This window comes from Pituophis catenifer, unplaced genomic scaffold, assembly GCF_029215685.1.
Source record: "Pituophis catenifer annectens isolate HBS135680 unplaced genomic scaffold, rPitCat1.0.hap2 SCAF_1, whole genome shotgun sequence".
Taxonomy (NCBI): Eukaryota; Metazoa; Chordata; class Lepidosauria; order Squamata; family Colubridae; genus Pituophis; species Pituophis catenifer.
In genome coordinates, this window is record NW_027256881.1 from 261,536,726 (window position 1) to 261,560,254 (window position 23,529).

General features: G+C 37.0%; 1 protein-coding gene across 1 annotated transcript in view; it reads right to left on the minus strand.

The window, feature by feature from the left end:
* Positions 1-23,529, minus strand: part of LOC139327657 (anoctamin-3-like) — a 75,152-nt gene that overhangs the window by 964 nt on the left and 50,659 nt on the right. Inside the window, exons 11-22 of the mRNA XM_070957544.1 lie at positions 16,562-16,644; positions 15,867-16,007; positions 15,146-15,310; positions 11,452-11,488; positions 9,781-9,892; positions 8,583-8,640; positions 7,732-7,829; positions 6,201-6,346; positions 5,949-6,101; positions 4,840-4,987; positions 2,927-3,007; positions 1,438-1,543 (exon numbers count right to left, since the gene is read on the minus strand). Of these exons, the coding sequence (XP_070813645.1) occupies positions 1,438-1,543; positions 2,927-3,007; positions 4,840-4,987; positions 5,949-6,101; positions 6,201-6,346; positions 7,732-7,829; positions 8,583-8,640; positions 9,781-9,892; positions 11,452-11,488; positions 15,146-15,310; positions 15,867-16,007; positions 16,562-16,644 (1,328 nt within the window). The remainder of the gene's footprint in view (positions 1-1,437; positions 1,544-2,926; positions 3,008-4,839; positions 4,988-5,948; positions 6,102-6,200; positions 6,347-7,731; positions 7,830-8,582; positions 8,641-9,780; positions 9,893-11,451; positions 11,489-15,145; positions 15,311-15,866; positions 16,008-16,561; positions 16,645-23,529) is intronic.

The window sequence follows — 23,529 nt, forward strand, 5'->3', positions numbered from 1 at the left end:
GTGACTTAAATAGGCTAAGGGAGTGGCCAATTATCTTCAAGCCTTACTCTCGAGGAGACCTCCTCCTCCTGAGTAGCCACTCCTGCCTTTTGGCAGCCCTGCATGCTCGATCATTGAGGAGAGGCTCCTCCACTTCGCTATCTCCACTTGAAGGAGCCTCTGGAGGTTCTGAAGGCCCTGGCTGAGTCTCTGCCTCTGGCACCACATCCTCTTCAGCCTCTTCGCTGTCCAACACGAGCGCCGGCTGCGCAGGCTGCTGGCGTGACACCACACCAGCCTCCTCGTCGGGATCAGCCATGATCCGCGCAGGCCATTGGCGGGCCACAACAATAGTACCTTAACATTTCTTTGGAATATTTAATTGTTACTGGATTTGGGGGAGGGTTGTTTATTTGTGTTTTTGGGGGGGCGAAGATAATATATTGAGTCATTTGGGTCATTATTTGGTGTCATATTTTTGTCATCTTATTGTTTCTGATGAAATGAACTGCAGTTCATAAAAGCTTAGGCCTTTTAATAAAATGTGTCAGTTGCTAATAAAAGCGCCACCATAGATTATCATAGCTCTCCTCCTACAATATTGATAACTAAATCATGGAAAGCCAGGGAAGCCTCAGATGCTTGAATATACGACTGCAGAATGAAACATTGGAGAACTTCATTGATTGCCTTAACTCCATTAAATACTAGAATTCTGACTATTAATTTTTCTAACAATTTAATTCTCATTTTAATGAACAAATGGAATGCACATTTCCCATCAAATTGAATAATTATGATATTGCTGATAGGTAAAGAAACACATGGAGTTTATCCTGACCAAGAAACACGATATAGATTTTGAGGTCTTTCAGCATCTTGTTCTGCCCCAGCTACGGACCCCAAAGAACGCAGCACACACAAAGTCTGTATAAAGTCTCCAAATATACATGTTGATTTTCATGTACCGGTAAAAGGTGGGATTTCTGACAGCACACATGTGATCCTTGGTGAAAAATAAGTTCTTTGAGGAATAAAATTAAGTTAGTGTATCATGTGCTTGAAGGTCTGATAAACTCATTTAACTCATTTTAATATTGAGTAAAGCTTCTTTTATATTAAGAATAATTACATTGTATTTTAATTACATCTTACATAAATTCTTCAGCATTTGGATCCTAGGAGTCCAAAATTTCTGTTTTGGATAATTCCAAGCATCATAAAATCTGCTTAAATACCTGTGTGCTATGTCTGGGTGTGTGCAAGTATGTCCATGCATACGTTGATAGGCCACTCACTTGCTAATCAATGTTTTTAGCCTAGCCCATCGCATGAATGCAGCCGGTGTTGCTACACATAATCCACTTCTAGAGAACTAATAGAAACTTGTATGGTTTTTTTTTTCTCCCTGGATAAGACAGCTAGGTGGCTTTCCATTCAATTCTCAATTCTACTCACCTCAAAGACTATAATGAAAGCCAAACGAGCTGCTAGAACATGCCAGAACTGTAAGGTGAATTCATATGGAGTTGAACTCCATGGAGGTGCTCTGTAATCTCTATACCTGTAACAGAAGCAGAGAGGGACAACCATTGATTCTATCTGTCTATCTATCCAGTGATCCTTTTCAGTTGTCAACTGAAAACACACATTCACACACATTCACGCCCAACCACATTCTTAGATACATGTATTTGTTTGTATACACACCCACAGCCACACATGGTCCCACACCCATCCACCCACTCATCCACTCATCCATCCATCCATCCATCCATCCATCCATCCATCCATCCATCTACATACATATAAATATATACATACATATCACACCCATACAGACACAGACACACAAATAGAGGTATTTCACTACAACAGGGCAGAATGATTTGAAGAGATAACCATGCTTATGCATGAAAAGCGTTGGGTATTTCATAACATTTTATTATTTATCCGGTTCTTTTTATTATATTGAATTTCTGGTTAATGATCATAATGAATAGTATATATCTCTTATATTAGATGCACACCCACCCACCCACTCACCCAGAGAGAGAGAGAGAGGAATATCTGCAGATAAAGAAACGGGATAACAGCAAATGGAAAGAGGAAAATGAATATGGGTCAGTTTGCTTCTCCTAATCTCAAACTCTCCAGATAACTGAAGCACAAGCCATTTAAATGTAGGTTGGATTAGGCTGCATTAGGCAAAAGCACATTAGAAAATGTGAGCCTTCATTATTTGTGGAACACCCACACGATGTGCACTGTGGACGTAAGTAGCAAGTGGGAGGACTTTTGCTGACAAGAAGAGATTAAAGTGTTTTTTATTTGTTTGTTTTGCATCCTTTCTCAGAGGAATAGCTGTTTCTCTGCTTGGTAGCTTTGTTGCTAAACTTCTACTGAGATTTTTGTTTCTGTCATTTTTACCCTTCCTTTGTTAGACGTTAATATTTTTTGCATGGCTGTAAGTACCTTTCAGCCCTAGAGACCTAGGGATATAAATACTTTAGATCAATTAAAAAAAGATGAATGCATATTGCACCAAAAATAATTGATTGAATTAACTTAAAGATATGTAGTGTGACAATTTTAACATCTCTTACTCAATCCCCACATCAGTGGTGGGTTGCCCCCAGTTCACACCTGTTCTATAGAACCGGTAGTAAAACTGGCGGGAAGCCCTGCCCACTGACCCCTACATCATCAAAATGCTTCTACGCATGCGCAGAAGCTTCTCCGCTTGCGCATGGCCCCGCTGCGAATTGGTAGTAAAGGTAAGTAGAACCTACCCCTGCCCCACATTTATGAATGACTTTCCATTTGCATGGATTCCATTAATCAAAAGTTAAAAAGCAAATGTAGATTCTAGGATTTTGACAGTTTCCTCATACAATTAGAATGATCTCCATCCTGGAAGTTACAAAGCCATGCTTGTAATACATACCTGCAGTATCCTGAATATCCCTTGCCGAGCTCACTCAGATCAAATATTGATAAGCTACTGTTGACATATCCCTTCAAACATCTAGGAGATTAAAAAAAATAGACTAATCGATACATTTGGTTCTGAAGAATTACTTTGTCAGGAACCAGGCATGCAAAACATGTTTCATTCGCCCTGTTTGCCCTTACCCATGCATGCCTACATATGTTATGGCATGCTGGTCATATCTTCAGTGGATGATGAGGACAAAATGTCATAGAATTTCATATGGGGGTAGCAGGAGCTATGCTGCAAGATAGCCATAAAGCTCAGAGTATGCGTGATGAAATTTATGCCTTGGAAATTGATGCATGCACATGTAGAATTTTTTTTCTTTGGCTCAGAAGTCCTAACTAACACTAAATAAAAACCTCCCTCCTGTCATTTTTTAACAATTATGGGATGCTGAATGAAACTAGTTCCCTTCTCAAAGTGAAGAAGGATGTCAAATTGTGCTTATGGACAGGATTCTGATAGATAGCCCCTACTATAGAAATCCATATTTGGAATCCTGGACTGGAGGCATTATTTTCACATGATGATGTCACTGGTGAAATAATGGATACCCAGATATCGTGGACAGTTAATTTGGAAAGGAATAATATTTCAGTTTGCTAAATAATTATTTTGTTGATGGATATTTAATACCCATCCTACAAAGAGGCATTAGCACATGTCAAAAAATACAAGATAATGTTGATTCCATGGAAACTTCTATTTTGATCTAATTTATGCTGTTTTTCATGCAAATCTGATTTAAACTCAATATATATTTTTGTTCCTGCTCAAATCTAAAAGAAAATGTTAATGAAATGAGGACCATGCCAAGGCATTTTCATGTAAACATTTATTGAGGTCATGGGCTAAGGCTTAGAATAGAAGCTCATCTGTTTATTTCTTTATAAAAAAGGATTGAAGATTATCTAGAAAAAAAGGCTACAGCCATAGCATGGATAATGGAGCAGAATTAGAGAGAGAGAAAAAACCTATCTACATGATGCAATAACTCCTCTGTTATACCTACCTATTAAATGTGTAACTGTAAAGCCAAAGAATCAGAAAACATTGTCAATCAAAATTTAAGAAATTGTTAATAGCAAAAATAAATGAAACTGAAATAGCAGACTATTAAGTCATAAATTATCTACTGGTAGTTCAGAAGTAAGCAATCTGATTACCTCTAGAGTTTTGGACTTCAATCATAGCCGATATATTGTGAAATTTGTGGCCCAAAATACATGGAAGATCATAGATACAGTAGTTTCCTTTTAACATAGATGGCCTACTTTTGACATTGTGGATTATCTGTATTTTTGTAAGCAAATCCCTGCCGCGGTCTGCTGATGAAATGCTAGATTTGGTGATATCAAGATATGAGATCTACTGAAATGAATGTTCTGAGGTTGGGGAATGGGAATAGAAAATTTTTCTAATACTATTTTCATGATTCTTGATTTTAGTTTCATCCTAAGTAAGGACCTGATGAACAAGTAAAGTTGCAATATTATTTTATTTGTGGGATGTTTGTCACAGGTAACATAATATTTTTTTAAAAAAATCTTCACAGTTTTGAGCATATTAACCCACTGAAACTGTGAAGCCGTTCCACTGAATACAACAAACTTAAAAACAACACAGTTCAGAGGCACAAGCTGAAGACAATGATTCTGCAAGTAGAGATTGATTAAGATGGTTTTTGAGCTTCATTGGCACAACCTTTGGTATAGATGTAGTTTGTTAAAATAGCAAAGTCACAGACAAATTGCAAGAGGTAAATTCCCCAAGGGGGAAAGCAAATCTGCTGACAAACTTGATGAAAATGCAGAAGTTAGGACATCAGTTAAAAAGAAAAAGTATAGCAAAGGCAGAATTACTTTTCCTGTCTGTATCCTTCGTTGACACAAGGTCCATATTTGTAGGCATAAACAAAACGTGGGATATAGTCCGAAGTAATGGCAATGACAAAAGCATTGGTGATTACAGCTAGAACTCCTATTCCCTCGAGGATACCATACCAGATACCTAGAAGAGAAGAATTACAGTATGACTAAATACAAAGCTGATAAAGCATCATAAAGATTTGTCCAGTTACATAACAGAATTAAACAGCAATTTTCAACAATGCTGTGGGTATTGCCCTTCATTTGAATTAGTCTAAGAAATAAATATCCACTTTCAGAACCAGTCTATGAACTTGCCCTTTGCTGTCACAATAAATGATAATCCATTTTGCCTTGCTTATAATTCTAGCATCATACATGCATGAAAAATGGTGTTTCCATACTATATAGACTTGTTACAGGAGTCTCAGCTGAATGATGGCGAATACAGAGATGGAACAACTGCCTGTTTGGTTTAGTTCAGTGCCTTTTTATGCAGAACAGAGGCAAATCTCTGAGGGTCTCTTGTTCAAGGTCTTTAAGTCTTTCAAAACTATTATGTTTCCAATTTCAGTCTACCCAACATCATCTATTTTATTAATGAAAAAACACACTGGAATTTAGACACCAGAGGTGGGTTTCAGCAGGTTCTGACCAGTTCTGAAGAACTAGTGGAAATTTTGAGTAGTTCGGAGAACCGGTAGTAAAAATTCTGACTGGCCCTGCCCCCATCTATTCTCTGCCTCCCAAGTCCCAGCTGATCAGGAGGAAATGGGGATTTTGCAGTAACCTTCCCCTGGAGTGGGGTGGGAATAGAGATTTTACAGTATCCTTCCCCTGCCATGCCCACCAAGCCATGCCATGCCCACCAAGCCAAACCCACAGAACCGGTAGTAAAAAGTTTTGAAACCCACCACTGCTATATACATGTCACTGACTTATAAAATGCACACTACCTTTTACAAAATGTAATTTCGACCGCAAAAAAAAAAAAAAAAATCACAATGAGAAAAATTGCAACGGATCCATAATGACAAATTATTTCTGCTGAAGACATCTAACACTGGCAACGCACTGATTACATAGAGAGGGAGAAATCTCACCTATGTCAGTTGCTCTTGCAGGCATTGGCCTCCTCCACTGTGTGACAAATTTGTATGCATCAAGCCTGATTTCTATAATATTATTAAGCAAAGCCAGCAAAGGTGCTAGTGGAAAAGCAGCAACAAAGATCGTAGTAAAGCCAAACTGTAGAACTAGAAAGAAAGTTCACATGGTTAGAAACGGGAAAACTGGTAAGCAAATCTTCTACCTCCCATCAAAAGAAATGTCTTCTTTTCAATCACAATGCTCACCCATTTCCAAATATTCGTCCATCAGGCCATGGAGATTCATGGGCTGTAGATTCCAATCTTTTTCCCACTGAGATAAGGACACTTTATGCTCTAGTAACTGTCCTCCTTTCTTGATCTTGCGTCGTGACCACCAATTCTGGAGTAACCTACATAAGATAGCCAGAGCATGTAATCTGTAGTGTCACCTGCATGATTCCCCTCCCCCCAAATGATATTTGGATTCACCACTCTCTTCCTTGGACCACCTAAAGAAATGAGATCCCTGTCTGTGCAGATGGTCCTATCAAGACCTATCAAGAAGTAATGATCATTTTGATGGTCTGTGCAAATTCTCTTTGACTTTTTTTTTCTTAGTAATATATAATTATTAAAGGCAATCCGAGGTGGAATATATATTGATTTTGTGATTGCCTTGCATTAGGATCAGAGCTACTAAAATAAATATTTTGAATATAGGGTTTTAACCAGTCATGGGATTCAAATTTTTTTTACTACTGATTCTGTGGGTGTGGCTTGGCGGGCATGGCATGGCTTGTTGGGCGTGGCTTGTTGGGCGTGGCAGGGGAAGGATACTATAAAATCTCCATTCTCTCTCCACTCCAAGGGAAGGTTACTGCAAAATCCCCATTTCCTCCCGATCAGCTGGGACTTGGGAGGCAGAGAATAGATGGGGGCAGGGCCAGTCAGAGATGGTATTTACCGGTTCTCCAAACTACTCATAATTTCTGCTACCGGTTCTCCAGAACTGGTCAGAACCAGTGGTGGGTTTCAAAATTTTTTACTACTGGTTCTGTGGGCATGGCTTGGTAGGCGTGGCAGGGAAAGGCCTGGAGTGAGGTGGGAAATCTCCATTCCCTCCCCACTTCTGGGGGAAGGATATTGCAAAATCCCCCTTTCCTCCTGATCATTTGGGATTCGGGAGGCAGAGGATAGATGGGGGCGAGGCCAGTCAGAATTTTTACTACCGGTTCTCCAAACTACTCAAAATTTCCACTACCGGTTCTCTAGAACTGGTCAGAACCTGCTGAATACCACCTCTGATTTTAACGAAAGATTTCAATATGTACCTTACAAGAAATCCTGCTCTTTCTACTGTCTTTTTCTTTTTTCTTTAAAAAATCTTACCGCAACAAATAAAATCGACAAAAAGGGTCTTATTTTTATGTTGCTCTGGCATTATATTTACATTAGGCAGAGTTGTCTATTTGTAGATGATGTGATCCATTCATCTATACAGTACCTAAATTTCTAATTAATATGAGGGATTTAAAGCAAAAATCTTCACAAAATAGTATTCAATATATGCTTAAATAATTATTTTGAACATATTTTCCCATCCATAGAAGTGTGTATGTATCAACCCACTGCATCTTTTATATTTACTAAGTCAAGAAACAAAAAGGAAACATGGTCTCACTGAAAATTGGTGGCAACCAGGTCTGTATCAAAATTTGCAAAGAGCATAATTTGCAGAAACAGGAAAAATATTTTTATTTTATAGAAATATAAAGATGCTATGTATCATACTTACGGATAACCAAGCTCCATGAAATTGTTCCACATTTGTTTTAAAACCATGATTACACCCATTTGCAGACACAGATCTATTAAGCAGCCACTTGGATGGCACTAGGGAAAAAAGCCAGAAAAAAATAACAAAGATTTTTTTTAATTTAAACCATTCTTGAAGGCAGTTCGATCACTGTAATTAATTTATTTGTTATATCAGGCAAATTGTTTTATATCATTTGATGATTATCTATCTATCTATCTATCTATCTATCTATCTATCTATCTATCTATCATCTATCATATTTACATGGCCATCCATATGACAAAGCATGACTTGGAATTATGATGAGTCATCAAGTCAGTGTTGACAATATTGATAATCCTAAAAAGCATAAGTCAGAATAGAGCTGGAAGGGAACTTGAACTCTAGTCCAACCCCATGCTCAAGGAGGAGACCCTATATCGTTTCAGACAAGTGGCCATCCAGTCTCTTCTAAAAAACCTCCAGTGATGAAGCACCCACAACTTCTGAAGGCAAAGCTGTTCCACTGGTTAATTGTCTTCACTGTTAGCAAATTCCTCCTTAATTCCAGGTTGCTTCTCTCTTTGATTAGTTTCCATCCATTGTTTCTTGCCCTGCTCTCTGGCACTTTGGAAAATAAGTTGACCTCTCTCTTCTTTGTGGCAGTCCCTAAAATACTGGAATACTGCTATCATGTCACCCCTAGTCCTTCTTTTCGGTAGACTAGGCAGAAGTATTTAGCCTACCAGCAGCCAAAGAAATGAGCAGTTATGAAAATTAATGTTAAAAGGCAGTAGTTTATAACTATTTTTTAAAGATAAAACTGGGTGAATAAGAAATACTATTACCTCTTCTAATCTCCATTTGTTAAAAAGTTTGTTGTACATTCCAGGACGACCAGCAAATCTGAAAGATAAGATTTCTGTTCCTCAGCAAAATGTAGTACAAAGAGAAAATTTTTACAAGTTGATAAATAAAAAAAGATTAAGCATTGTTTGGAAGGATTTTGAAATTTTGTACCTATTTTATAACACTATCATATAGATAACTTCTAGAACATCCTAGTAAAAGACATGGATCATAATCTTAGTTGTTGTTGTGATGTATATTAACAGCAGTCCATTCTAGATTTTTTCTGGTGTTTAGTGTGAAATTATTTATATTATTTGAATTTAACAATCTGACCATAAACAATGATATAGCTTTTCATAACTCTCCATGAAACAGCAGGGAGGGCCAAGGAGTTTGAGAACAATGCGTACAAAATAGAGCATGAAAATTCATACAGAAGAAAGCCAGGAGTTAGTCTGTAATTGGCAGAGGAACAAAGACACAATCAAGAGAACTGAAACAATGCAATACTAGCATCTGCAAAAGGGGGCAAATGAGAAAAACAAGTTTTAATGTTACAATGCAAACTCTGTCTCTTATACTTGCACACCATACTACCCATTTTTCATCAGCACAGTTAGAAACAGATGTCTGTGAATGCAATTCCCATATCACAATATGTGTTCACCAAATATAATTTACAGCATTTATCTCTGTAGGCAATCTATTGATCTCTGGTCATTTGCTTTATAAGCAAGAAACAAATGAAGCAGAATTATAAATACTTATTCAAACATGTGCATACCATGTAGTAGATACATAGCAAAATATACAAGTGCACACTTATCACATCTTCCCACCCCTCCCTCCTGATCTTCCTCCCTCCCTCCGACATGCACAACACAGAAAAAATAATCAAGCAAAGCAGCTCCTATCTACTTCATCAGTTGTCATTTAGGCATTTATGGTTAAATTATTGTCAAGCACTAGTTGCACTAGCCAATCAAATGTGGAGGAGTAGGGACTCCCTCCCTCCCTCCCTCCCTCCCTCCCTCCTTCCTTCCTTCCTTCCTTCCTTCCTTCCTTCCTTCCTTCCTTCCATTTAGGCACTGGATTGTGAAGCATGCTTTACTGTTCAAGGGCATTGTTATCCCTCTAAAAACAATGTTAGTACATCGCAAAACTATTTTCTCAATTCATTTTAAGTTAACTTACCTTCCAAGAAAAAATGCAATGTAGAAAATAGAACTGTTTAAATTGACAAACTGGAAAAGAAACATTTTCAAAGCAAAACTGTTTTCCCACTCTGAGTCTGTTCTGGGGTGTTCTATAAAAAGAAAACAAAAAGTCTCAACAAAAATTCCATCATAGGCTGTCAAAGAACACAACATTTTTCATTTTAAGCATATACCATTTAGATTCCAACCTGTCTATTAAGTCAAAGCTGAAACTTGGAATGGTAAGAATACAGTTTTAATTCTAGCCATAAAATCGAACTATAGTGAAATTCTGGGAGGCTTTGTAAATTCTCACGTGGAAGGAGATTATAGTAGTATACAAATACATCAAACAAACAGATATAAAATATTTGCCAATAAAATAAATTTCTCTCTCTCTCTCTCTCTCTCTCTCTCTCTCTCTCTCTCTCCCTCCCTCCCTCCCCCCCCCCCTCTCTCTCTCTCTCACACACACACACACACACACACACACACACACACACACACAAGCATCCATATCTTGGGAGTAAATCCGTGTAACTCAATGCTCAATGTGTTACCACTAATGTAAAACTGCAATAGAAAATTATTATAATTCTATGACCATTAATTTCTTCAGTATATTGGGTACCTTGATGAATGATACTCAATATCATTTTCAGTAGATTGGGCAGTCTTGTGTTTGATACCTATCACTCGTGAGTGCCTTTAGTCTTTAAAATTCTTTATTGCTAATATTAAATGTAACTCCTCTAGAAATTAGGTCTGGGCTAGGTGACAGCAATGAGATGAAGAAAGCTCTGACTTTTGCTGTCACCCTGTTTCATTCAGATTTTTGGAAGCCAGGATTGTTAATCCTAGTGAAAATCAGGAACAGCTTGCAGTTCTGAAGGAATGCAAAGATGGGTAACTATGCATGTATGCAAAATGAAACAAGGTGGATAGTCAGTTACTCCTATCCCTTTTAACTTATTGCAAGATAAGCAATAAGCAAGATAAGATTCAGGGTTTGAACAAAAAGTTCTTCCCTTAGGGTTATATTAGGGGTAGGTACTGTATATTGTTGGTTTGGATACAGCCCTACAGGTTGTAGGGAAAACTGTAGAGCCAGTTTGGTCTAGTGGTTAAGGTACCAGGCTAGAAAGCAACAGACCATGAATTCAAGTCCCGCCTTACCCATGAAAATCAGCAGGGTGACTTTGGGCCAGACACACTCTCTCTCTCAGCCCAATTCACCCCACAGGACTGTCATTGTGGGATAATTGGAGGAGGAAGGTGTGCTGGAGATGTTTGTCACCTTGAGTTATTTGTGAAAATAATAAGGGTGAGATATAAATAAATAAAATGTATTAAGTTGATGAGCAAATAATCAGTTTGTGATAATATCTGTACTTCTGGAAACTTTATTAGAACAAGGCAGAACAACGAAGAAACAAAGCAAAGTAGAACACTATCATAACACTTTATTACTTTATTTTCTTATTAACTTGCTGAGTTTTATTGGTTATTTCCAATCTTAAAACACTGAGTGGTTTAAACCCCAAACAAAGCTTTTGGGTTAACCCTAATAGAATAGAATATAAAATTTAGGGCCAATACTGTATTCTGCAAGTGCCACATTTCCAGTGGAACTAAAGTCACCTCAACTCCTGGAAGAAACTTTACTTACCCAGATCTGTTAAAAGGTAGGCAACTTTTTCATATACCTGAAACCAACATAAGAGAGGAAGATACATTTTTCAAACATCCCACTTTAAAGCATGATTTTAGCTCTAAAAACCATGTGTAAAAAATAACCTCTAATTCAACTTCTTAATGATGAATATTTCCTACTATAAGCAACAGGAAAAAAAATATCAAAGGCAATTTATGCCTTACCTATGAATAGCTTGACCAGGATTGTGAGTGTGTTAAGTGTTTGCCCTTGAGAGAAATGCCATACACTATATCATTAGAATGCTAACCGAGTAATTGACAAAGAATGGTGTGCTTGTGACCACAGATTGAGTGCATTTTAAACTGGAATTTCCAGTTTTATAGATATCAGTCCAAGTAAGTAATCCACACCCATTCTTCTAACTTCTAATTTCTACCCGGAAGGCTGGCAGATTTAAATCTGATATATGTTTCTTGGAGTATCTCCATAATTGTAAGAGCTTTGCCTTTCTGGAGAGTACTTTGCCTGCACTTGTTGCATTCCAGCTATGAGATTTCAGATAGTTTTTATATTGTTAGAGAAAGGCGTCAAGGATAGATTTCCCCAGTGCAGTAAACACAGAGAGCCATTAACAAACGGCAAGTTGCTGTGACACATTTATTCTTCCATTTTAATAACACTGATAACTGCTATAGTAACGGACCCTGATTCCGTTGATGAGTTTCCTTCAAAATGATCACCTAGCAAAATTTACAGTTGAGACAAAATCAGCTTGTCATTGTGGTCCCTGAAATTCCCCAGGAATAAGTAGAGGAGATAAACACATTTTTTTTTTTTAAAAGCCTGCTTTCCTGAAATGTGCATTGCCTCACTCCATATATTTTCTTGTTCAAGCCTTTGTCCAAACCTCCTCATGCCTTTCAAGGAGAGAAATAAGTGTTCTGAAAGAATCATCTGTGGAAAGGGGGCAAAAAAGTCAAGAGGGCAGCTAGGATTATGCAATTGAAACCCCACCACTTTTTTCACGCCCTTAAAAAAGGACTGAAGGTTTCAATGGTATATTTGCAATAAAAATTTGGTTATTTAAAACCCCTTTTGCAGACATTCCTGCATTCTGGTGTGTGTATATCGCTTCCTGCAAATTGTAACAATGCTTGCTTATTTGATGTTTATTTTGAAATGAAAAAAAAATATCATTTGAGGTCATGGAATACAGTCCTCAATATGAATAGAAAAAAAGAGAAGGCCTCTTCTATTAAAGATGTAATGTTCTTAGGGAGATTAGAGATATGAAGTAGAGGGGATAATAGCTATGAAATCCCCCCAACTGCATTCAGTTCAATAGCATTTTGACAAGGGAAGCGATTTGCTTTTTTCCCTCGGTTCAATTTTAAATAGAATGTCTAATTAAAATCTTGTTTACTGCAGCAGGAAAGGCTTCTATGAAGTTATACCCAGATTTGAAATGCAAATGGGACTGCAGTTTAACTTCCAGATTTTGCCCTTCGCTGACATTTATGATGTGTGGGCATCTGCAAATATTAAAGTTTGTATTTTCAGAATGTCCACGTTCTTTTCTTGAGTTTTATATTCCTTTTGGTGGATATTAACCTGCTGTAGTCTCAAATACAACTAATAACAGTTGTAAGATTGCTGGCAAATAGTAATAGTGTGTGTGTATTATTATTGTTATTATTTAAGAGAAATATATTTATAAAGATATCTTTTTCAGGGAAAACAACTTTCTCAATTAAATACCTATTGTCTCATTGTATTTAAACTGCACAGTAACCAAGAAATAAGATTACATCAACATAGAGTGAACCTATTAGAACGAATAGTTCCAAAATTCCTACTTCAGTAGGAAATTCCGGGAACTGAACAGCTCTTGAATTTAGAAGTGGATGTTATGTCACTGATGTACTTTTCTTTTTTCTTTTTTCCAGGCTGTGGAATGTGAAATGTGGTGTATTAGCAATCGTACTCCAGAAAATAAACAGGGGTAAGATGAAAACTAAATGTGGCTTGAATTTATTAAAATTTCAGCCACATTCAAATTCAGAACAAGTTTACAATTATGTCTTTAATGTTTTTCTTTTCCTGTTCTGATATAGCTTTGGAAGGCTTCGTGTGAAGATTGCAAGTATTCCCTCCAGTTTCAAGCTGTCTGCACTATGTGGTTTGAAGTACCAGCCAGCTAATTAAGTCTCGCTTATTTTTCAGTCGTAGTATACCTTAGCGTGTACTATATGGATCCCCATCTTATTACTCATGGTCTGCAGAATCAAATGGTTCTTTGTTCATCCCCTGAGAGTGCTTTAGTGCCTGATTTGGCTAGAAAGTATGAGTGCCTTTGTCATGTGAGGAAGGCAGATAGCAATCAATCAATGGGCTACCTCAGCCACGGCATTGACTGCAAATGCTTGCTGCAGAATAGCCTGACTTGTATCTGCTGTAATCTCATTTTCAGACCAAGCACTTTCATTTGCCATACCTTAGGGATTATCCTGTAATGGTAACAGTATTTTAGTTTTTAAAAAGCATTTTCATTCTTCTGGATTCTGATTTTAAGCAAGCATTTTGAGCTGTTTTTGCTGGTATATCGTAAGCTGTCTAGAAAGCTATTGTTAACTATCTAAGATAATTCATCAATTGGCTGTGTGTTGAACACTCTTTGAACATTAATTTAATCATTGTATTTTAAAACCTTTCAAGAAGCCCAGGTTTATTTACAAGTGTCTATGGAGATACTCAATCATCTAGGTCAGGGGTGTCAAACTCAAGGCCTGTGGGGTGGATCTGGACCATGGGGTGCTTAGATCTGTCCTAAAGGGCCACCCTGGAAACAGCACAGGACTGGCCCATGGTGCCTCTGCTAGCAAAGTTTTCACTGGCAGAGGGTTGAAGGAAGCCATCACAACTGAAAACCGAACTTGGGAGCCCGTTTTTGCTGGCAGAGCTCTTGGGCCACCACAGGCGCCCCGACATAAGTGATGCTGAGCTGGCCATGCCCCCCTACCCCCCCAAAATCAAACACAACCCTGATGCAGCCCTCAGTGAAACTGAGTTTGACACCCCTGATCTAGGTCATGGTTGTCCCAAAGATGCTTTTTTCCAAAAGGAAAGGCAATCAAGACTTTCTTGGTTTTTTCTTTGAAAAAGTTTCACTTCTCATCCAAGAAGCTTCTTCGTTTCTAAATTGAAGAAGCTTCTTGGATGAGAAGTTAAATGTTTTCAAAGAAAAAACCAAGGAAGCCTGGTTGCCTTTTGGGAAAAAGCACCTTTGAGATGTTTGTTTATGAGGTCTTTCCCCACATTCACATTATAATCACGGCGACACGGTGGTGGACATTAAATTGAAAGATAACTAATTAACTCTGAATTCTATAACACAGTAGGATCCCAGTCCTTAGTCTCACATTTTTATCACAATAGCTCTTGATATTAATTGTGACAGACTTAGCATTTTAACCAGCTTATATAATCAAAATAGTTCTGTGCTGATCTTAAAAATTGAGCAATTACACTTTTATCTGAACAGGAAGAAATTCAAATATAAATTAGATTCTAAACTAGAATCAGTCCTATTCGATTTGTTGAGATTATAGCAAACCGGCAAACATGGTGTACCGACTTTATATTTTAATACATTTATTAATATGTCTCTATTATCACCCCCCCTTCCCCAAAAAAATCAGGAACTTACTACATTAAGGGACATGATGATTATAAAGTTGATACAGACGCCAGTGCCTGAAGTTGCAAACTGCCAGTACATTTTTATGAAATACCACTGGAAAGAGGCAAAACGCTCCATAGCCACTAGGCGATAGACCACTACTGCGAACACTGCAGTTAGAACTAATGAAATCTGCAGACATATGAAAATTGAAGAAACACATACAATTGTGCATTAAGACCAAGACGTGACTCCATGATTATGTGACTCATCTGTACAGGTAGTCCTCGACTTAGAACAGTTCATTTAGTGACTGTTCAAAGTTACAACGGCACTGAAAAAAAATGAGTTATGTCCCTTTTTCACGCTTACAACCCTTGTAGCATCTCCAATGGTCAAATGATCACAAATTAAGATGTTTGGCAACCAACTCATATTTATGACCGTTGCAGTGTCCTCAGGTTATGGGATCCTCTTTTGTGACCTTCTGACAAGCAAAGTCGATGAGGCAGCCAGTTTCACTTAACAACCCTGTTACTAATTTAACAACTGCAGTGATTCACTTCATAACTATGGTTGAGAAAGGTTGTAAAATAAACACTTAACAAATATCTCACTTAGCAACAGAAATGTTGAGCTTAATTGTGGTTGTAAGTCGAAGACTACCTGCATTATTCATTAGGTCAGATTAATTTGACAAATGTTAACCAGGAATACAAGAAGAAGTAGACAATTTCAGAGATTTTACCATGAAAAATATTCCTGACACAGATACCATTAGTCGACTTAGTTTATCAGGAAAAGGTTGAAAAGGTTCAGGCTTTCCTGTTATAGGATTTACACGCTCCACTTGAGAATATTTTGCTTCAAACTGGGGACGAAGTTCTTCCTGCAATTGCAAAGTTTTAGTTTAGTTCAGACATGTTTGTGTGCGGATATAGGTCTCTCTGTGCTGGGACTAGTGGACTATATGCATGTACATCCAAATTCTAGAGTTCTGTTGACTGCAACAACAAGCTAGCATTATCATAAATGGAAACAAATACTAAGAAAAGTAATCCTGGCACAAAAATGCAATAAACAAACTATTTATTTATTCATTTGTTTGCTTGCATGCTTGTCAATCAAACTTGTATGCTACTCGCCTTGCCGAAGGTGACTCTCTCTATAGAAGTGATTGAAATAATGTTATCATCTATCTCTATCTCTTTAAATGCTTAATTCAGTCAGCATTCTATTATTATTCATGATCATTTGTCAGGTTGTAATCTTATGTGTGTGTGTTCAATCACATTCAAGTAATTAGGTATAAAAGAAATCAAGCTGAAGTTGACATTCAATAAATATAAGCTGTCAAAGAGGCAGACATGTTGCATGATACCTGTCAGTCTTGAAAAATCAATGCATGTTGATATCAAAACTGCTATTATAAAGGATTCTTACCTCTTCATCTTCCCAGTCTATGAGGTCCCAATCATAAGTAAGTACAGCTCGTCGTCTTTTCCAAAACTCTAAGAAGACTGTAGCTGTAAAAAAAACCCATGAGATATATATCAATATCTTATCACTGAAGCGATTGACAGTTTATTGGTCCACAATTCCAAATTTAGAAAGGAATTCTGAGAAAATGGAATTCTCTATTTTCGTTAATATTTTTAAAACACAGGGATTTATCCAGTTTCATAAGATAGGTAACCTATGTTGATGTAACCTATGCTGAAACCTATATTGTTTAACTTCCATATCTCTTTGAAAACGGTGAGGCATCATTAAATCCAGAAATTCAATTTGATAAAGTAAAGGTATGTTCTCAGAACTAGTTAAGAAAAATTACATATCTGCTTTCATGTGAAAATTCATGGTAATGGATTTTTCAGCTCTAAGTTGCAAATGTCATATTTTGAAAAAAAAAATAACAAAAAGAGAAGCTGTATCTATAGACTTTCCCTTAATCTAATGATTACCCCAGGGCTGGCTTTAGGTTAAGGCCAAGGTGGTACTGGCTTGAGGTACTAAAACGTAGGGGTCATCAATGCCAACTGTACTTCCAAATAGTTTAAAAAATACAAATCATCAACATCAGCAGAAGATGGCGCCATAAGTCAATGTGGCTAAGAAGTACCGTATATCTTCAAGTAGGCACTGCCTTGATGGTCACATTTTCAACATTACAAACATTGAAGAAAGACAAGATGATTGGAGACTGCACTCATAAGTTTTACCATTTTATTTTCCCATAGTCACTGCTCCATCTTAGCAGTGCTTGAGAAGATTCCCACTGACTTTGGTTGTCTTTTTCTGAACATCATTTTTGCCATGTTATATAATTCAAGTGTTTAATTTCTCACTCAAGAGCATTGTACAGTGCTAACATTACAGGTTACCTCTCAGATCACCTTAAAGAAGAGAACTTGCCCTTTTGCAATGTGTCCTAGAATTTGTTATGACATTTATAGTAAGGGATTAATAACAGGTGGGTGGAGGCTCTAACCATGGCAAATTTCCTGGTAAAATAAACCTTTGCCCCAGAACTCTATAGAGTTCTTTATTGGAGGTTGATGTAATAGAACAGAAATTCATCCATCCTAAATGGCTGTTCATTTCACTCTGAGCAACTAACATTTAAACAGCATTTAAACAAAAGGCAGCAGGGTTGAGGCCATTCTAATCTTGGGGAAGAAATTATTTCCCCCCTAAAATGTTAATTATAGCTTTTAATGTAGTAATTGAGGAATAGCAATAGCAATGGCATTTTAGACTTATACACCACCCCAAAGTTCTTTAGCACTCTCTGGGTTGCTTACAATGTAACCATTATTTGCATATTGGCCCCAACAATCTGGATCCTCATTTTACTGACCTTGGAAGGACAGAGGGCTGAGTCAACCTTGAGCCCTGTCATGATCAAACTCCAGGCTGTGAGCAGAGTATGCCTGCAGTACAGCACTTAGCCACTGTGCCAACAGAGCTCTTACTATATACCACTGTACATCAGTTTTATCACTAATACTGTACCTGAGATGCAAACCTGCTACTTAAAACATGGTTAAATATTTCATTTTGGCATCATGGTGCTTAAAAATAGATATCCATCTACTTAAAATGTTACACATTGGAAAAGGCACTTCTTCATAGAACTGGATTATCTACTAACTATCCTTTTTGTATTTGAACCTCAGTCATTATGAAAGTCATTTTGATGCCATATTAGGTATATATTACTCATAGTCATGTTTGAGATGGTAGTTATATAAATTTAATAAAGAAAAATAAATAAGTAAAAGGAATTATGACTCGTCATAATGAGACTCTACAATATTCTGAATTATGTGGTTTTGGGAAAGACATGCATCCTGTTCTGGTGCAGAGTAGCTTGTCGGAGAAATTATCTGAAGTAGTCTATGAAGTATCCTTAAATACTTCAAGAATTTTAACTAAGAACAAGCCAAGCACATTTCAGTTACACCTGAGGGAGTTCCTTTCTCAAAACACTTGGAAAAAACATAACCTTCCCAAAGTGGACTTTTGAATACGCTGGTAGGTTAACTTGACACTTTGAAAAGGCATCACATATAGGAAAGGAAATAAAGTTATACCTTACAGGAGATGTTTCTAAAAATGTAGAAATATTTGTCTACTTAGATTTATTCAATTGTAAAGGTTAAAGTTAACATCATGAGAAGTTCTGGTAGAAAGAAGAGGCAAATAGCAGCTCTTCTGTCCTTTTTTCTTCACGAAATCCAACAAAATAATGGTTCTTGGTTAGAATGGGATAGGCAATTCTACTTATAGAAGAGAATATTTGCAGCTCGCGGTTGAACTGTTGGGGTTCTTGGTACTCTCTGAGCTTGGTGATTTTCTTGCAGAAGTTTTATTATCAAATAAGTTAACATTGTCAGTGCTAGAAGGGAGAGCTAGAAGGGAATGGAGTTTGTTCTTATTTTTATATACCAGTGTCTACCAATGCAGTATAGGGACGCAGTGGCTCAGTGGCTAAGACACTGAGCTTGTCGATCGAAAGGTTGGCAGTTCAGTAGTGCCACGTAATGGGGTGAGCTCCCGTTACTTGTCCCAGCTTCTGCCAACCTAGCTGTTCGAAAGCACATAAAAAATGCAAGTAGAAAAATAGGAACCACATTTGGTGGGAAGGTAACAGCATTCTGTGTGCCTTTGGTGTTTAGTCTTGCCGGCCACATGACCATGGATACGTCTTCAGACAGTGCTGGCTCTTTGGCTTTGAAACGGAGATGAGCACCACCCCCTAGAGTCGGGAATGGCTAGCACATATGTGCGAGGGGAATCTTTACCTTTACCTTTATCAATGCAGACAAACAAGTTAGTAGTAAACAATAGCCTTATCAAGAATCACCAAGGACACTTCTATCAATATTGACACGGTCAAGCTGCTAGTATATAATAATAAGAGCAAACCCCACTCCCTTCTAGCATTGATGATGTTAGTTTGGTGACAAAACTTCTGCAAGAAAACCACCAAGCACAGAGAAGAACTAAGGACTCCATAGTTCTACTTATTAGACAGAGCTTTCCACCTGATCTGAATGATCTTCTCCTTTCCTCAGCTTCCCTGATAAGGCTCATCATTTAGAAGAGTTCTTGTCTATGAAGTGATGCATTTTAGGAATTCAGGAGAGTGTATTAGGGCTGGAGAAAATGAAAGTGTTGTCTTTCAAAAAGCTTTCTCTCTTTTAATTAGTAGGCTGCATATATAATTTGTCATTTAGTCTCATGTCAGTCCCTGATATATGCTAGACAAGAAGCTCTGTATAACATACAGAGCAGATTTCTTTTTCCCTTTTCTTTTCAGGCAAAGAAAATTGGTTCCCTATTTAGTTTGCAATATTTAGATATAAATTTAACAGCAATGTTGCCTCAAGCTGAAACAGATTGAAACACAGTGTGTTGTGGCTAAAACAGTGTCAGTTCTTTAATCAAATATTTTGGATTTTTTTTAAAAAAAAACTTTTTGAAAGACAGTCAATTAAAACAGCAGCGGCGGCAACAACATTTGGATCCTCAGCTCACAATGCTAAGTAGTAAAAGTGTATATTACAAAATTGGCAGGTCATTCGTAAAAATCTCTCTCTCTCTCTCTCTCTCTCTCTCTCTCTCTCTCATATTTGAAAGTATTTCTCTCATAGAACACAGTACACATCATGCATCATTGGGGGAAGTATCAGAATCACCCATCCCCTTAATTTCAATAGTTTCACATTCTATGAATGGTATGCCTTCACAATGACTACCGAGAAGCAGTCATTCTGGTTCTCAGGTGCTCTTGTTACACCCAGAGAAATAGAGCCCCACCTAATTTAATTCCTACCCTGCATTCCTGTCCACTGCAACACTGATACATTTCCATTACTTGACTCCTCTTCCTTTCAACAGACTGTTAAGCTAATTGCACTCCAGTTTAGAAGCAAATCATTTCAGCACTTCTCTAACATTATTGAGTTGAAAAGGTAAGAGGTTTTTTCTTTTCATGGCTTCCATTCAGCAATTTCACTTGCAGTCACCTTTTAGGAGTGTGCTTGGTTAAAACCTTATCTTTATGTCAGCTAGGTCATGTCCAGATCAGTTAAACGATCTGACACACTTCTGGACAGTTCTTAAAGATGTGAAACAAGCATATTTAATTGATATTGTGTTTATAACTCCTTTTTGTGTTCATTGTTAGAAAGTCTACTTTTGTGAAACTGTTGCTGAGGTAGCACAGTATTACTTTAAATGCTAGTTTGTTTTTTACTACATGTGCATAAAGGATTACTCCAACAATCTTTTTACTGAATGGCAACTTTCTGACTGGGTTATTACCACGCCTGTCAACTTCAAAGTTTGGATTTCATCATTTGCAGTTTCATACTTTTTCATAACAATGTCAAAATATGTGCATATATGCATTCTCCAGTGGAAATAATGTAATTAAAAAAAAACATTTTTAACATTTTTAAACATTTTTACAATTGCTAACTGTGAAAAGGAAAAAAGAGAGATTATAACCAAAATTTTACATGCATGGCTGATTATATTTTAGTTATTTTAACCTCCATGCATATAAGGTATTTTAATTTTAAAGTTATTTAGTTCAAAAATAAGATTATATTTAATTGTAAAATTTTAATACAAGCTAGATTCCCTTTTTATACAGTATGAAAGAAAGAAAAAATATTAACTGATAAGTGTGTGTATTCCTATTTCATGGCAATAAAAGTAAAGACGTGTAGATCATCTTTTAAAGAAATTGTTCCAACTTTTGCAACAATTATGAGACTTATCAAAGTCTACCTGTGACTCTAGTTTGGAATTGGTAAATTATTTTTTTTTACTTGGATTAATTCTTGGTGACTTGAATTATATATTTTTAAACTGAGAATAAGATGTTTCATTCCTTCTTATTTTTATTTACTTTTTCAATTAGTTTCCGGTTGCACATATTTATTATTACAGTTCCTCTGAAGGAAAAGGGGGGGGGTAATAGTCTAATGATCATTGAGATCTGAGCTTAGCATCTAATAGTAACTACAAGCCAAATCAAGGCTGAGAATTTACAAACAGGTGACCTGAATTTAAAGATTCCTGTGGCTCTGCTAAAGCCAGAGCCACAGAAACTCATGCATCAGATTAGGCTACCACAATGTACTTCAGGTGGGGTTGTCTTTGAACCCTACTTGGAAACTGCCATTGATGCAAAATGCAGTTGCCCACTTCTTGGTAAGAACTGCAATAGTAAGGTAATGTTTACAATGTGGGGAACTTCATTGGCTTCCATTACGTTTCTAGGCACAATTCATAGTGTTGATTTTTTTTTAAATTTGATTTATATGCCGCCTTTCTCCGGAGACTCAGAGGGGCTTACAATGCGTTAAGCAATAGCCTTCATACTTTTGTATATTTATACAAAGTCAGCTTATTGCCCCCACAAACTGGGTCCTCATTTCACCTAGCTTAGAATGGATGGAAGGCTGAGTCAACCTTGAGCCTTGGAGAGATTCGAACCAGCAGTAATTGCAGGCAGCTGTGTTAATAACAGGGTGCTTAGACCACTGTACTATCAAGGCTCTTTTGACCTTAAATGACCTCATGGCTTAGCTCCCAGAAACACTCCAGGTAGAACTAATCCATCCTACATGCTCATCCCAGTTGAGGACAGTTGTTATTCCCCATATGAGATAGATGACAACTGTAAAGCCTTTAGAAAAATAGCTTTCTCCCAAAGTTCAGACTGGCACTGACTCTGAGGTCATTCCATAAGCCTGCCTGAGATAGAACTTTCTTCAGGTCACTGATGATTAATGTCATGTTGCTATGGTGTGTGTGTCTATCTATCTATCTATCTATCTATCTATCTATCTATCTATCTATCTATCTATCAGGGGTGAAATCTACTTACCTTCCCTACTGGTTCAGAAGTGCGTGTGCGTGTCACGTGCGATTTTGGACCCTCTGTGCATGCACAAAGCCTTCTGCGCATGTTCAGAGGGTAAAAAACAGATTACTTCCTGGTTTTAACCAGGAACAATGTCCAGGTGGGTGGGCGGAGCCTCACGCTGCCACTGCTACCAGTTCTCCGAACCACCCACCGCCACTACTGGTTCTCATTTATTATTTATAAATTTATAGACCGCTTATCTTACCTCAAGGTAACTCTGGGCAGCTTGTTTTTCTTAATGCATAAATTTTTCATTTTATATTGCCAGTTGCTTTCATGTAAAAAGGAAAGATTTGAGCAAAATTCAAAAAAAAGTGTTTTGAATATGTTAATATTAAATGACAAAACATAAAAGGTCACATTAATTTTTTATTCTTTCTGTTTGTGGTTTTATAGTTATTAGCTATGGCTAAATGCTACAGAGTAGGACAAATAATCTTTTCATGAATTGTAACCCAGATTAAGCACATTAATTATATATTGAATAATTTCACTTATGGGAGAAAATACGGTAACTAAAATGATTTGAGTCAATTAACTAAAATAATAGCTACATTTGGAATAGAACTAGCTAGATAAAATACACCTTAAAAGCGACAGTAACATATGATTAGTTTTTTTAATGACTCTGGCTAGAGTGACAAAATAATTACAAGCCAATAAAATGAGACCCTTTGTAAATGTAGTCTGATTGCATTCACAGAAATAGCCCGTGATGTAATAAATATATGCTGAAACTAGGACTGGATATAAATGGAAGTGCAATATACATCTCATGTTAGGCTGAGAAATTATTCACAATTTTTAAAAAATCTGATCGTTTTCATTTCACTTTTGCTTAAGTCCACATAAGAAAGCAAAAGCAGTGAAATGAGGCTGACAGAAAACAATTTCTAGTTAATGTATAAAAATAAACACTAAAGAATGATACAAATATTTGAGAGAATTGACATGATTCAGTTCA